Genomic DNA, 16,532 nt, shown 5'->3' on the forward strand with positions numbered 1-16,532 from the left:
GGCACCACAGCGCCAGGTTCTCTACCTCTCCCAGATAGATAGAATAGATCAATCTCTTTATCCGGAACAGAGAGAAGTGGAATCTTTGAACAGTTAAATATAGTCATAATATAGTCAAATAAACAGGCTGAGGAGTGTTTTTTTATTCACTTAATGCTGAATTATGAACTGATTACAATTCTTTTGAAATTTGAAATGTACGGTCCATGTATAGATTGAATTTATCCTGCAAGATGTGCGAGCGGGGGCGTACATCTATGATGAGTCATTACATGGCTCATCATAGAAATGGCTCACCAGAAATACGACACAAAATGGCTGGTGCATGCAGCTCATTGCTTAATTGATCCAGTTCCTGTTGTCTCCTGTAGGATCCGCATGGCGGGCATCAAGGGGCTGCAGGGCGTGGTGAGGAAGACGGTGAACGACGAGCTCCAGGCCAACATCTGGGACCCTCAGCACATGGACAAGATCGTCCCCTCCCTCCTCTTCAACCTGCAGAGTGGAGAGGGCACAGAGAGGTGAGAGGGCACAGAGAGGAGAGAGCACAGAGAGTTGAGGGCTTACAGGATGGTGAGAGAGATGAGGGCTTACAGGAGGGTGAGAGAGGAGAGGGCACAGAGAGGTGAGAGCTTACAGGATGGTGAGAGGAGAGGGCACATAGAGGAGAGGGCTTACAGGAGGGTGAGAGAGATGAGGGCTTACAGGAGGGTGAGAGAGGAGAGGGCACAGAGAGGTGAGGGCTTACAGGATGGTGAGAGGAGAGAGCACAGAGAGGTGAGGGCTTACAGGATGGTGAGAGGAGAGGGCACAGAGAGGTGAGGGCTTACAGGATGGTGAGAGGAGAGAGCACAGAGAGGTGAGGGCTTAAAGGAGGGTGAGAGGAGAGGGCACATAGAGGAGAGGGCTTACATGAGGGTGAGAGAGGAGAGGGCACATAGAGCAGAGGGCTTACAGGATGGTGTGAGAGGAGAGGGTTTACAGGAGGGTGTGAGAGGAGAGGGACAGAGAGAGAGGGAGATAGAGGGACAGAGAGAATGAGAGAGGTGGGGGGCAGAGAGAGAGGGACCGAGAGAATGAGAGAGGTGGGGGCAGAGAGAGGGAGATAGAGGGACAGAGAGAATGAGAGAGGTGGGGGGCAGAGAGAGAGAGAGAGAGAGAGAGATAGAGGGACTGCGAGAATGAGAGAGATGGAGGGACTGAAAGAGATGGAGGGACAGAGGGACTGAAAGAGATGGAGATGACATCAGACAGGAAAACTGCTCCAACAACTCTTGTTCTGCTAATCATTGAGAAGCTCACAAATCTCCAATCTTTTGCCACAATTTACTGGCAAGAACGCCAACATGGTATCTCAATGTAAATCTCGCATCAAGCAGCGTCTATAGCAGCGGAATACGTTTATTTTGTACATTATCTAACGTTAACACGAACCTAAACTAACGTTACAACTAACCTAAAGTTAGTTTAGGTTCGTGTTAACGTTAGATAATGTACAAAATAAAATAATTCCGCTGCTATAGACGTCGCTCTTTTATTTTGAAACCCCCCAGAAGGAAGTCATTATATTTGCTTTAGTGACCGTCCGGTTCTGTGTTAGCTCCGGTTAGCTCCGAGCGTCCAGTAGTTAGTAGTATATTATCAATACCAGCCATTGGATTACTGTTTTCTAAATTGGGGAGGCTTTTAATCGTCAAGGTAAGAGGATTTTAAGTCATGGTATCCATAAACTTCAATCGGTTCGGATCCTTTGAATGAATGAGAATGTAAACAAACACAGCTTCCACGTAGAAACCACTGACTGCGTGCAGAGAGGAGTCGTTCGGCAAAAAAAAAATTCAGAGTACCGTATATCTGCTTAGAAAACGTAATTGTCGAATTCAATTATTTTTTATTTCTCCACGTGGTAAATACACAGGTCACAACATGTTTACAGGAACGTTTTGGAGTTGTATTTGGAGTGTATTTCGTGACTGTAGGGCACTAGGGAACGTCAGGCTGCAAACCCCCCCACTTCCAGTGATGAAGCTAAGCTACGCTAACGGAGCGACTGTTCCCTAAGCTAAATGCACGCACAGAGACAAAAAAGGTATGTATCTTCTTGTCTAACTCCAGGGAAGATGTTAAATAAGCTAATTTCCCAAAATGTTGGAGTTTTCCTTTAAAAACAATTGATAGGCAGGCTATATAAAGAATGACATCCTCAAGGCATGTCGATTTATAATATTTTAACTTAAAACTAGGCTACTTTTGCGTATACATTATATTCCAAATAAAATAAGTCCCGTCGATAGACTCACATGCTGCTGCTGACTTGAAATCAAATAGGCGAATTTCTGTCTGTGGGCAGTCGGCCCGACATTAAACAGCAGTCTGTTATAATCACATTTTTATGAGCTAACGAATTCCGTTATATTGGACATTTGTATTAATTATATCAAGCGAAGAACTGAGAAATTTGGCACTACTGAGAGAGAGAGACGGCAGAGCAAATCAGTAGGATGGGCATTTGATTTGCATGCAGCACCACGGTGGGTACACATGAACAACAAAACAGAATGCATGAAAAACACAACTCACCATTACACAGAATCGGTGGGAGCCCTGCCCTGCCCTGCCCTGGGCTTGTTTCTGTTTCGGTGTCCATCAAAATCCCTGCTAATGTTTGAAACATGTCAAATGTCCACTCGCCGCCCCCCAATTCCAGATTGGCGTTGAATGCAGCTACCGTAATTCCTCTAATAGTAACCGGTATTCAATTAAAAACCGGGTCTCTATTAATGACCGGGTGCGCTGTTGAGCTAAGCAATTATAAGCCGGCCTCCTAATACAAGCCGGGTTTCATGTATATTAGAGGAATTGCGGTATTTCCCTCAACGGATTTACCATAGGCAATATATTTTGTTATTGTTGTTATATGCTGGCCTGGCTGTGCAGTAAATACCATATAATGGTATGGTGTTAATGTTTACCAAGAGAGTAAGCCTACCTCAGAATTGTATAAAACGAAGTTATTATTATTATTATTATTATTATTATTATTATTATTATTATTATTATTATTATTATTATTATTATTATTATTATTATTATTATTATTATTATTATTATTATTATTATTATTATTATTATACCAGTATTGTGATTGCACTATTTTACTTTATTTAACTTTTTTTGACCACCTGTAAAATTGCACTGTTTACTACCGTATTTCATACAGTACTTGGTTTCAATAAATGAACCCAGTACATTTTACTGGGTTCAAACTGACACAAAATGTTGATTTATTCATTATGATCTGTTTGAAAATTAGAAATATAGGCCTCCCTCTTATACATGCCTCCTCCTAATACAAGCCTGGTATCAGCTACGGTTGAAACAAATACAAGCCGGGGTTACTATTAGAGGAATTACGGTACTTTATATTCTGCCAACTTGAACACAGTTGTCGTGCTTCATTGCCTCGTTTACTAGCTTGTCGCCACATATTATGCAGAGAGGACGTCGGCATGTGAGAGTCACCTGTTGTGATAAACCCGTATTTTAAGTATGACTCCTGGTATTGTTTATTAAAAGAAGCTTTATTTGTCTTGGAGGTCGTAGGCTCCTCTTCTGGCTCCTCAGTTGGTATTTCCCCTGGCTATCCAAAGACTGTTTTAATTTTTTTACTCATTTTAGCTAACGTTAGTTTAGCTAACGCGGCCCGGTGGGGGACCACTGCACTGGACTATTGAGAAACTATAAGAATTGTCCATTGGTTCTCCCAGTCCACGTGAGCATTTCTAGCATTTCAATTGTCTAGAGTGACAGACATAGATATGAGTGTGAATCTTTCCCGCGCGCCACTGTTACATTCTTTTGCTGAGTTTATGAACGGACTCCGGTCAGAGTTTATTGAGCTTAAAAACAATTGATAGGCAGGCTATATACAATTAAAGAATGACATCATCAAGGCATGTAGATTTATAATATATATTTTTTTATAACTGTCTGTATTGCAGGAAAAACTTTAATCAGACATTACAGTTGCAAACATTATACATTTTCCTTCTTTTTTTCTTTTTCCCTATTACCCATTCCTATACCGATTTATAATATTTGTATTGAAAACTAGGCTTTTGCGTAAAGGCAAACACCGGCAAAAACGTTAGTTGGGGCAACACAAACACAAACACAACTATTTGATTCTAAAATAGAATAAAAACTATTTGCAAACTAACAAAAAATTTCATGTAGGCCTATCTGGCTCATAACATTTTAATTATGGCGTGCTGCTGCTGACTTAAAATCAAATAGGCGAATTCCCTTTTGCTATAGGCCTTTTCTCAGATAAGATAAAATAGAATAAAAAAACAAAAAAATAACCAGAACCTATTGCTGGCTCATAAAGTTTTACTTCTTACGAGTTTTCGCAGCAGTGAAGCGTGCAGCTGCCGAATTCAAATGTGCCAAGTGTCTCTCCACAACTTGCAATGCGCATAAGCCTTGTGACCATGTCCTCCCTAAGGTGACTTCGCTGCGCTGTTTTGATCCTGTTCTCCAGAGAGAACCCTCTCTCTGCTGGCACACTGGAGACGGGGATCAGGCAGGCTACCTTGGCCAGTTTGGCCCACTCTGGATAGATTTAGCTAAAATCCCTGATGAGGATTTCGCATGCCGTTGAAAAAGTCAAGCCTCCATAACCGCGGAGCGCTCATCACAGCCTTCCCAGAGACAGTCGCATTTCTCTCCTCCCCAGGCTCCTCAAGGCCGTTCCTAACGCCGCCTCTACTGCCTCCATGAAGCCTGACGCTGCTGTGCTTCGTGCCGGTTGTCGGACTATACTCAAATCACCTCGAAATGGATCTAATCAGTGGATTGCCTATTTTCGTCAAGGAAGCAGAATAAGGCTAACCCTCTCTGCCTCTGGGACATTTCAATCGGGCTACCAACTTCAAGTCGTGGACATTTGGATTATCGAAGCTTTTGGGATTGCAATAAGAAGATTTTGGATCTGTTTACCGCGCACAGGACCTACCAAAATGAACTGATTAAGACACTTCGACACTTGGACTAATGCATTCAGTCTTTTGGACGGAGTTGTTAAAACTCACTCCAATCAAATCAATAGAGTTATAATTCACTCTTACTCAAAATCAAATTTAAATCGACGTGACTGGGGAAATGTTGCCAGTCAGTCAGCCAAAACAAATTCCTGGACGACTCCAAGGTCGAACTGAGAGCTGCTGGAGTCTAAGGCCCTCTTGGAGATAAGAGTGGCATGCGGCGATGAAGGAGTATGGCTGGATTTGACCCAGGATGCCTTGGGCTTGGGCATTTCCTCCCACAGCCTCTTCATTTAGCTCCATCACCAGAGCAGGCCAGTTACTTTTGATACCCTCCACTGCCCTGTGCAAGGATAGCCAGCGGACAGCGCACGGCTGCTTTAGGCTCGTCATGTCTTCATCGCTGATCGCTGCTGCCAGTTGACGGAGGCTATTGGTCCTGCTGGCTGAGTGCTTGTAAAATTAGTACACAGAGGCAATTGTGCGCTTGTAGGCTCCTACCTGGTCCACAGCTTTTGCAGCATCTAGCGCGGCCAGCGCAGCTCGGTGGGCACCACAGTGCACCTGAATGGAAAACGCACTCTCTCTCTTCAGAAGAGCACCAACTCCAGCACGCTTCCCCATCATTACACTGGCCCCATCCGAGCCCAGGCCAATGATGCGGGACAGCACCACATCCCTCTCGCGGAACACCTCGACCACTTTGTCAAATATACACTGTGCGGTCCCGGACTGCACATCATAATTGCCCAGAAAACACATCTCAACTCTTCCTTTTTTTCGAACTTGACGTATATGATCAGCTTCTTGTTCAGTGATATTTACTGTCTCATCAATTATAATGCCAATGAAGTCACTCCCCTTTAGCTTTTCATCCAGCTGCTTCATCACAACGTCTTCCAGTGCCTTTTCCATGTCAACGGAGTCGCTGTGCCGGTAAATGCCGACACACTGGACAAAATCTGAAGCCTTAACTGCTCTCAGTAGGTCAGTCAACCCTACATACTGATGACATGCAATGTCATTTTTGGCCATGTGAAACACAACTTGTAGCTGAGAGCACAGCTTCTTGTTGGACGTTTCATTAGCCTTCTCACAGTGGCCTTTCATTGCGGTTTGCTGTTGCATTACGTTGACCGCCGATACGTGGTCACTACACTGACTGTGCTCAGTGAGAGCCAAGATTCTCATGTTCGTTGCTCCTCTTGTGAATCCATTCTTCCTCCCCGATTTCTCGCAGTGTGAACAAAAAAATTTTTCTTCCCCATTTATAATGTCGCACCTCAGCCAGGAGAATTTGCCTTTCCATTCGGGCCTGAACGCTCGACATTTGTGTTCTTTTCCGTGGGAGCCACGGACTTCAAGTTCAGACTCATCTTCGTTGTCATTATTAGACCCGCTTGGTTTCATAAAATATTTGTTAAGGTGTTTGGCCATCTCTCTCTCGCTCGTATAGCTGTTTGCCGTTATGGTGGCCAGGCAGGCTCAATACAAAAGAAAGAAAAAAAACATTCAATCCGAGCGCGCGCTACCCGCGCTTTCTCAGAGTGAAGCAACAATGAAACAAATGTAACTATTGTTTTCGTTCATCACATAGGCTATTTAATTTTAGCCTATTTTAATACAATTCAAATTGTGCTTAGAGGGAATTATTTTCACAGGACATTATGACCGGAGAGATTTAAATATGTCGGACTTCAACAGATTTTCCCGGTAAAAAAAACTAATTACCGGACAACGGAAACCCTGTTGTATTCTGAGAGTCTTTCAATGGGAACAGGGTGGAAAGGAATCCCAACCTGAGCATGACATAAGAGCAAAATCACTAGGCAGGATAGCTTGGAGATTAGACGGTAATTATTTAGGTCACTGCTCTAAAGAGATATAGGGACAGAGACATACATTCACAGTCGCATAAACACTCTCTATGAGAGGGTCCCCCCTCTATCTATCTCTCTTGCCCTGTCTCTCTCTTTCTCTCTCTCTACCTCTCTCTCTCGCTCTCTCTCTTTTTATGTCTCTCTGAAGAAGTCCTGCTTCCGTGGTGCATTCTCCATTATCTCCTCACACTGAACTCTGCCAGTTATCTTTGGCCATGAGACCACTTTGCACATAAGCTAATTAAACTAATTTCACTCCAGGCTTTTCCCCCTCATCATTAGGATAATTATTATGCAGACCTCAACGTTTATTTTTTTAGGTGCATGACGAGGCACATTTCTAGCAAAGCCAGTCTGGACCTATCCTACAGTATACATCTGAGCAACATGTAAACTGATGGGAGTCATAGGAGAAATCATAACATGTTGGCAACATTTATTGGCTAAATCAACAAAGGATGAATTTATTTTATATTAATAAATGTTGTGATTGTCCCTATTACTCCCATACATGCATCTTTAGATGTCGCTAAATATCGCTGATGTTTGTGGTGAATACCAGAGCACCAAACCAATACCCTCATCTGCACCTTTGTTTTTATTTTTCTCATATTTTTATATTCCGATCTATTTATGTCCTATATACAAACACATCCATCCAGTCTTTCTTTTGCTTTAATTCTTTCACTACCACACTACAGAAGGTTAACCCTTTACTATTACACTACAAACCGTCTGTAGTGTGATAGTAAAGGGTTAACATTCTGCAGTGGTGATTTCATAAGGGGTTGCACTGTGTTTTAATGATGTCACACGCGCGTGCACGTGCTCCCACGCATGCGCATGAATGTCCCCTTGTGAATTAGGGATGTCCCGATCGTGTTTTTTTGCTCCCGATCATGTGATTTTTAGTATCTGCCGATACCGATCTTTCCCGATCCGATCTTTCACATTAGTAACCAATTTGACGCATTTGTCAGAAACTGGCGAAGCGAGACAAAGCCCCTCCGTTCACATCCCCAGCAGCAGTAGCAACAACAACAAAAACAACAACCATTCTTAAATCATGACCACGTCAACATCATGAAAGATTCACTGCAAGGGCTCTTTTAGCTAACGCTAGCTAGGCACGTAGCTATACATTACAGTAGCATCACTTCACTGTCTGCCGAGCTAGCGTTGGATACCAAGCAAGCTAGCATAGGTAACGCTAACACTATCCAGCTAATTGTTAGCTAACGCTAACGCTAGGCAGCTAATGGTTAGCTAACGCTAACGCTAGGCAGCTAATGGTTAGCTAACGCTAGGCAGCTAATGGTTAGCTAATGCTAGGCAGCTAATGGTTAGCTAACGCTAGCTGCAAGGTAGCTCTGTTTGCGCATTTAGTATATATTCACAGTGTTTGACTTACGTAATGATTTGCTCCATTTTGGTGTGAAACGCCGACGAATAATCCTCACAAAGCGAATGTTATCCAGGTGAACTTTCTTCATTCAAACGAGGCATTCAAAACAGCTGTTTGGCACCAGCCACCTCCCCCATTCCTTTGCTCGCTCTAGTCACATAACGTCCGCCTTGCAAACATTGCAACTGGCTATATTGGACTGGCTTTGGTTTCAATTTTAAAATGCTTCCAAACTTCTGACATTTTGTGTAGCTGCACCGAGTAGGGCTGTCTTAAATACTTCGAAGCTTCGAAGCTTCGTTCCATGGCACAAGCTTCGAACATAAAAAAAAAATCGAAGTTTAAAAAAATAAAAAATAAATAATCAAATTTTTTATTTTATTTTTATTTTTACTTCGGTGTGTGTGCATGGGGCCATTGGGTGGGGCCGGGGGACAAATACACTGGAGGAAAGTAACCCAGCTCAGCACTGCCTAAATTATATCATCACTATTGCCTGTTTGAAGGATATCATCCTCAAACACATATACACCACCTACACGCCTATTCTCAGTCCTTGCCCCACAATGGTGGAATGAACTACCCACCCCAGTTAGGACAGCCGAATCCCATCCAATCTTTCGCCGTCGACTAAAGACTCACTTCTTCAACCATTATCTGAAATAAAATTTAAAAAATAAAATAAAAAAAATCTAACCCTAACTAACCTTACTGTCATGTCCTAATAAACTAACCTACACTGTAACACGCAACACTTTGATGAATATTGTTACTCAGCTGATAGAGTTGTATCCTTCCTGATGACCTGTCGTACAGAACTTGTAAGTCGCTTTGGATAAAAGCGTCAGCTAAATGACTAAATGTAAATGTGAATGTAAATGCCTTGTAGAATTCCACACATAAGAAAGAAAGATACTGGGATGAATAAACAAAATAGGAAATAAAATGTAGAAATGCATGCAATACATAAATAAATATGAATCTCCATATATGAAATAGAACATTTAGATAAGGTGCTACTGAGATGTTTTGGTGAGTTCTTTGTTTTTTTGTGGAAGTTGCCCTTCTTAAAAATGCATGAACATTCACTGATAATTGGTCTGTAGTGGAGTCTACAAGGTCTACATTGCCGGACCATGTAGAATCCGGACCTTGTAGACTGACATACGGTAATTCTGTGCATAGTTTAGTCTACACAGGCCATATTTTAAATAATCAAAATCTTACTTCATTCATCTTAAACATTCTTGATTTGGGGGATTGGTAGTTCCCATGAAATCTGAAGTTGTTCAAACGACAACAGCGATCCACCTTGAATTAAATCACACTGTGATGGCTGCGTCACAGTCACGAAAGGGGCTACTTAATTCATTAATCCAATCCACTTTATTTATAGAGCACATTTAAAAACAACAAAGTTTACCAAAGTGCTGTACAAGTCCCACAACATAAGATTAAAAAAAAAATATATATATATATATATATATATAAATAAAAAAGAATTTATACTTTTTTTTTTTTATTCGAAGCTTCGAATAAAAATCGAAGCTTGGCCCCGAAGCTTCGATTGCCAAAAAAAAATTCGAAGGTCATCCAGCCCTAGCACCGAGTCATCAGGTGGACATAACCTGCCCGTGTTTACTTGCGGGAGCAACATGTTGTGGCATACGTCACTGTCGTGCGACGGTGTAAATCAAAGGAAATGCGTTTATTTTGGCAAATTCTTCTGCTCTGTGACAATAAATAAATGAATGATATGTAATTTAAAACCAAAACTAAGGCCTCAGTAGGAGTTTAAGACGTGAACATGGTCATGTTTGTTGAATAAAATAAAACCTTTTATTTTTTTTTACTGCCGATTTTTTTTATTTTTTTTTTATCCCGATCCTCTGAAAATCACGTGATCGGATCGGGTCATCCCTAATTGTTATGCAAAGTAGCCAGGTGGGTACTTGGCGCAGAGTCGAGTGGATATTCTTGTGTGCACGCACGTGCTCCTGCTGAAAAAGCAGATGGAACAGCGTGCAACCCCATCCCATTCGGACAAGTTATGTTTTTGTAGCTTTTTATTGATTTTTTTGCTACCGGGCAGTCTGGTAGAGAGAGAGAGGAGAAATGGGAGATAGATCGGGGAAGACATTCGGCAAAGATCACCGGGTCCGGGAGTCGAACCCGGGTCGGCCGTGTTGCACCGTAGTGCTGTATGCGGTGCGCCACTCGGGCCCATCATTTATTAACACCTCACCTCACCTGGTCCTCCAATGATATAATTTTATTGACACCTATGTCTCTCTCTCCTCTCACTCTCTCTCTCCCCCTCTCTCTCTTCTCTCTCTCTCTCACACACTCTCTCCTCCTCTCTCGCTCTCCTCTCTCTATCCTCCTGTCTATCCTCTCTCTGTCATCTCTCCTCTCTCTCTCTGTCATCTCTTCTCCTCTCACTCTCTCTCTCCCCCTCTCTCCTCTGTCATCTCTCTCCTCCTCTCACACACTATCTCCTATCTCTCTCTCTCTCTCTTTCTCTCTCTCTCTCTCTCTCCCTCACTCTAGCCGCTCCCCCTCCCCGCTGCAGGCCTCAGAGAAGGACAAGGAGAGCCCAGCGGAGCTGACAGAGCGCTGCTTCAGGGAGCTGCTTGGACGGGCCGCCTATGGCAACATCAAGAACGCTGTCTCGCCCGTTCTCATGTGAGACACCCCTCCACCCGCCACAGAGCATCTCTCTCTCTCTCTGTCTCTCTCTCTCTCTCTCTCTCTCTCTCTCTCTCTCTCTCTCTCTCTCTCTCTCTCTCTCTCTCTCTCTCTACTGTTTGCTCTCTCCAATCAGACATTACTCTCTCTCTCCTCTTTCACTTCTTCCCCGTCTTTCTCACCATTTGTTAAATAAGCTAATTTATTTAATTTAATTTATTTATTTAATTTATTTGTTAAATAAGCTAATTTCCCAAAATGTTGGAGTTTTCCTTTAAGAGTTTTTATGAATGAATCCGGTTCAGCAGCGTGAACAGAGCAAACTGAGACCACCGGCACCTCAACACCAGACCACCTGAGGTCAGAACAGAAAGACGAGTCTCACCTCAACACCAGACCACCTGAGGTCAGAACAGAAAGACGAGTCTCACCTCAACACCAGACCACCTGAGGTCAGAACAGAAAGATGAGTCTCACCTCAACACCAGACCACCTGAGGTCAGAACAGAAAGATGAGTCTCACCTCAACACCAGACCACCTGAGGTCAGAACAGAAAGATGAGTCTCACCTCAACACCAGACCACCTGAGGTCAGAACAGAAAGATGAGTCTCACCTCAACACCAGACCACCTGAGGTCAGAACAGAAAGACGAGTCTCACCTCAACACCAGACCACCTGAGGTCAGAACAGAAAGACGAGTCTCACCTCAACACCAGACCACCTGAGGTCAGAACAGAAAGACGAGTCTCACCTCAACACCAGACCACCTGAGGTCAGAACAGAAAGATGAGTCTCACCTCAACACCAGACCACCTGAGGTCGGAACAGAAAGACGAGTCTCACCTCAACACCAGACCACCTGAGGTCAGAACAGAAAGACGAGTCTCACCTCAACACCAGACCACCTGAGGTCAGAACAGAAAGACGAGTCTCAGTTTGCTCCGTTTACCTTCCAGAACCTGATTGATTAATAGGGGGGAAATAATATTTTGAAGAAAAGGAGATTTTGTGGCATTTCTGCTTTATTCTCTCACTAAAAGAGCATTTATTTTGCAACAGATTGTCGTTATGTGCCTGACCACACATGATGTAAAGCTACAGATGTGTGTGTTCCGTTTACAAAAATAATCACGAATGGGAAATAAATCTAATATAGATATTTTTATAATCATTATATAATAACTTAGAGTGGAGCTAATAACATTACCTGCACTCTGTCTGCAGCAGGTCTCTCCACTCTTGGAACAGCATTTTTCTTTTAGTACAAGGTGCTTCTTTGGTCTAGGATTTCTTCTCTTGGACTGGCGGGAGTCATCGGGGTCAAAAGGATCGCTACAGACCAGATGGCACACTGTCCATTGCATAATATCTTGCACTTGAAATTCAAGTGTCATAGCACCATGGTCCCCCCAGGTAGGATAGGTGGTAATAATAGAATATAGAACAAAGTGCAAGTTGTAATGATAATGGTGATAACCGTAGTATTAGTGAAGTCATGAGCAGGCATGAGTACAGTGTGGGCCCCATAAATAATATACATTTAATATAAAAAATTATATGAATGAAATAATGAATGAATGAATGATTTTATTTCTGTTTTTTTTTTTTTTTTTTTTACAAAGCATAGTAGTAGAACTTCAAAAAAAAACGAAAAAAATAAAATGACTGAAAATGTGTAGGCTGAAGCCGAGGATTATAATTGCCTACCCTTTTTACATTACACTATTTACAATTTGTTTTTATAAAAATAAAAATAAAATAAAAAACACAAAAGAAACATAATTCAGTATATCATTTAGCAAAGGTTACAAACGTTTCATAGTTTTATGTACAAAACGTATACACATTTTATTATATATATATTTTTTAATAATACTTTTTCTTTTTTTATATTCTTTTTCTTTTTTCTTTCCCTTTGTCACTATTTGAACACAGCTATGTTATAGATCAAATATAACTAGGATAATAATGAGGTTTTATATTTAAGTAATTTCTTAAAAGTATGTAGCGAACTACACATGTTTACTTCTTTGTCAAAGCTATTCCATCATTTTGCCCCTTTAACAGATATACATTGACTTTTTATATTTGTCCTTGCCTTTTTGCGATATTGAATACACAAGTTCCCCTAAGTCTATATCGGCTCTCTAGTCTGGAACAACTCCTGAATGCAACTTGAAAGGCTGTTGTTCCTCTTTAACTTCATGGTCAGGCAGTTTATATTAGAGTGAGTGTGGCCTCTACATGCTGCCTGTTCCTCCCTCTGCCTCTGTGATGCACCCGCTCTCTCTCTACATGCTGCCTGTTCCTCCCTCTGCCTCTGTGATGCACCCGCTCTCTCTCTACATGCTGCCTGTTCCTCCCTCTGCCTCTGTGATGCACCCGCTCTCTCTACATGCTGCCTGTTCCTCCCTCTGCCTCTGTGATGCACCCGCTCTCTCTCTACATGCTGCCTGTTCCTCCCTCTGCCTCTGTGATGCACCCGCTCTCTCTCTACATGCTGCCTGTTCCTCCCTCTGCCTCTGTGATGCACCCGCTCTCTCTCTACATGCTGCCTGTTCCTCTCTCTGCCTCTGTGATGCACCCGCTCTCTCTCTACATGCTGCCTGTTCCTCCCTCTGCCTCTGTGATGCACCCGCTCTCTCTCTACATGCTGCCTGTTCCTCCCTCTGCCTCTGTGATGCACCCGCTCTCTCTCTACATGCTGCCTGTTCCTCTCTCTGCCTCTGTGATGCACCCGCTCTCTCTCTACATGCTGCCTGTTCCTCTCTCTGCCTCTGTGATGCACCCGCTCTCTCTCTACATGCTGCCTGTTCCTCTCTCTGCCTCTGTGATGCACCCGCTCTCTCTCTACATGCTGCCTGTTCCTCTCTCTGCCTCTGTGATGCACCCGCTCTCTCTCAACATGCTGCTCAGTCTAAACCACCCATCACTGTCTCTGTCTCTCTCTCTGTTTCCTGGTCATTTATCTCCTTCTATCCCAAGCCACCCGGGGGACAATAAAAACACTGTCTGGGACGGCATACAACAGATTTGGGGATGGTTCCAGCCAGACAATAGACTTAACAAAAAAGGTTGAATTGATATACGAGCGTATTCTTCTTCCGTTTGGGACGACTGTGACTGTAGTTGTTTGAGAGACTGACTGTAGTTTGAGAGACTGTGACTGTAGTTTGAGAGACTGTGACTGTAGTTTGAGAGACTGACTGTAGTTTGAGAGACTGTGACTGTAGTTTGAGAGACTGACTGTAGTTTGAGAGACTGTGACTGTAGTTTGAGAGACTGACTGTAGTTTGAGAGACTGACTGTAGTTTGAGAGACTGACTGTAGTTTGAGAGACTGTGACTGTAGTTTGAGAGACTGACTGTAGTTTGAGAGACTGACTGTAGTTTGAGAGACTGTGACTGTAGTTTGAGAGACTGACTGTAGTTTGAGAGACTGTGACTGTAGTTTGAGAGACTGTGACTGTAGTTTGAGAGACTGTGACTGTAGTTTGAGAGACTGACTGTAGTTTGAGAGACTGACTGTAGTTTGAGAGACTGTGACTGTAGTTTGAGAGACTGTGACTGTAGTTTGAGAGACTGACTGTAGTTTGAGAGACTGACTGTAGTTTGAGAGACTGTGACTGTAGTTTGAGAGACTGACTGTAGTTTGAGAGACTGGCTGTAGTTTGAGAGACTGTGACTGTAGTTTGAGAGACTGTGACTGTAGTTTGAGAGACTGACTGTAGTTTGAGACTGCTCATCTAAATGAATGATAACAACCACATATTAACTCTAATAAATGTTTTGGTTTGATATCACACTTTAAATTAACAGTATCAGGCGGTTCAATGTGATGAAGCGCAATTGAATTATTTAGACCTATATTGTGATTTTGCGTACGTGAACAGATATTTCACAATACGTTTGATTGATATTGGGGGGGGGGGTCCAGATTATTGTGATATGAATTTCTTTATCGCCCAGCCCTACGAGCTTGGTCTACTCGCTCTACAAGATTATATTAGAGTGAGCCTCCTCGATCTCCTTGGTATTCTCTTAAATATTAATATAGTAATGATTATGAATGGCCAGTTTATAGGTTCAAGTTGGCTGTGTTGTTACTTTACAGCTATGAGTGCTATTATATTGATATTAATAACCCCTCCCTCCCTCCCTCCCTCCCTCTCTCTCCCCCATCTCTCTCTCACTCTCACTCTCACTCTCCCCCTCCCTCCCTCCCTCCCTCCCTCCCTCCAGGCACTTAGATAACCATAATCTGTGGGAGGGGAAGACCTTTGCAGTGCGCTGCTTCAAGATCATCATGTATTCCATCCAGGTAAGGAGCAACCTTCCATCTTTCTCTCTCTCTCTCTCGTCCCTCTTTGTATACCTTGTTCACCCTCGATATGCATTAATCTGACCTCAGCTTGGCCCTCCATAGCATTATTTTTGGGCCATCAAAGAGTTCAAAAGCATGTGATATATATTTGATCTGTTTTTGATTCACTGTAATAACATTACGAGTAGGGATGCTCGATATTGGCTTTTTTACCGATACCGATATACCGATATTGCCCAATTAACACAACATTATGCATACTTTGACAATAAATAAAATTATAATTTGTTATTACTTGCTTGCCTGGGTAAATAAAGGTTAAATAAATGTAAAAAAAAAAGATTTGTATTTTATTTATTTTTGAATTTTTTTGAAAACCGATACCGATATTTTACGATATCACATTTTTATGCCAATATCGGTAGGCCGATAATATCGGACATCCCTAATTACAAGGCATATCAGCTAGGGATGCTCGATATTGGCTTTTGTACCAATACCGATATTGTCCAACTCTTAATTTCCGATACCGATATCAACCGATACCGATATATGCAGGGTTCCCCCATCCCCCAAAAAACGTAATAATTTCAGGTAATTAACATTACATATCTCTTGTCGTTTAATTAACACAACATTATGCATACTTTGACAATAAATAACATAATAATTTGTTCTTTCTTGCTTGCCTGGGTAAATAAAGGTTAAATAAATGTAAAAGAAAAAAAGAAAGAAGAATTGAAAACCGATACCGATATTTTCCGATATCACATTTTTATGCCAATATCGGTAGGCCGATAATATCGGACATCCCTAATTACAAGGCATATCAGCTAGGGATGCTCGATATTGGCTTTTGTACCAATACCGATATACCGATATTGTCCAACTCTTAATTTCCGATACCGATATCAACCGATACCGATATATGCAGGGTTCCCCCATCCCCCAAAAAACGTAATAATTTCAGGTAATTAACATTACATATCTCTTGTCGTGTAATTAACACAACATTATACATACTTTGACAATAAATAAAATAATAATTTGTTCTTTCTTGCTTGCCTGGGTAAATAAAGGTTAAATAAATGTAAAAAAAAAGGAAAGAAGAATTGAAAACAGATACCGATATTTTCCGGTATCACATTTTTATGCCAATATCGGCCGATAATATCGGACATCCCTAATA

The 16,532-nt window shown here is 42.2% G+C and overlaps 1 protein-coding gene across 4 annotated transcripts in view; it reads left to right on the forward strand.

Annotated features, from left to right (window-relative positions):
• Window positions 1–16,532, forward strand: part of efr3bb (EFR3 homolog Bb) — an 86,466-nt gene that overhangs the window by 39,636 nt on the left and 30,298 nt on the right. For all 4 annotated transcript variants that reach the window (XM_084330857.1, XM_084330858.1, XM_084330859.1 and 1 more), the window contains 3 exons: window positions 372–521; window positions 10,881–11,015; window positions 15,262–15,340. In XM_084330857.1, the coding sequence (XP_084186983.1) occupies window positions 372–521; window positions 10,881–11,015; window positions 15,262–15,340 (364 nt within the window). The remainder of the gene's footprint in view (window positions 1–371; window positions 522–10,880; window positions 11,016–15,261; window positions 15,341–16,532) is intronic.

Source organism: Notolepis coatsorum (genome assembly GCF_963971535.1).
Source record: "Notolepis coatsorum genome assembly, chromosome: 15".
In the NCBI taxonomy this organism is placed as follows: Eukaryota; Metazoa; Chordata; class Actinopteri; order Aulopiformes; family Paralepididae; genus Notolepis; species Notolepis coatsorum.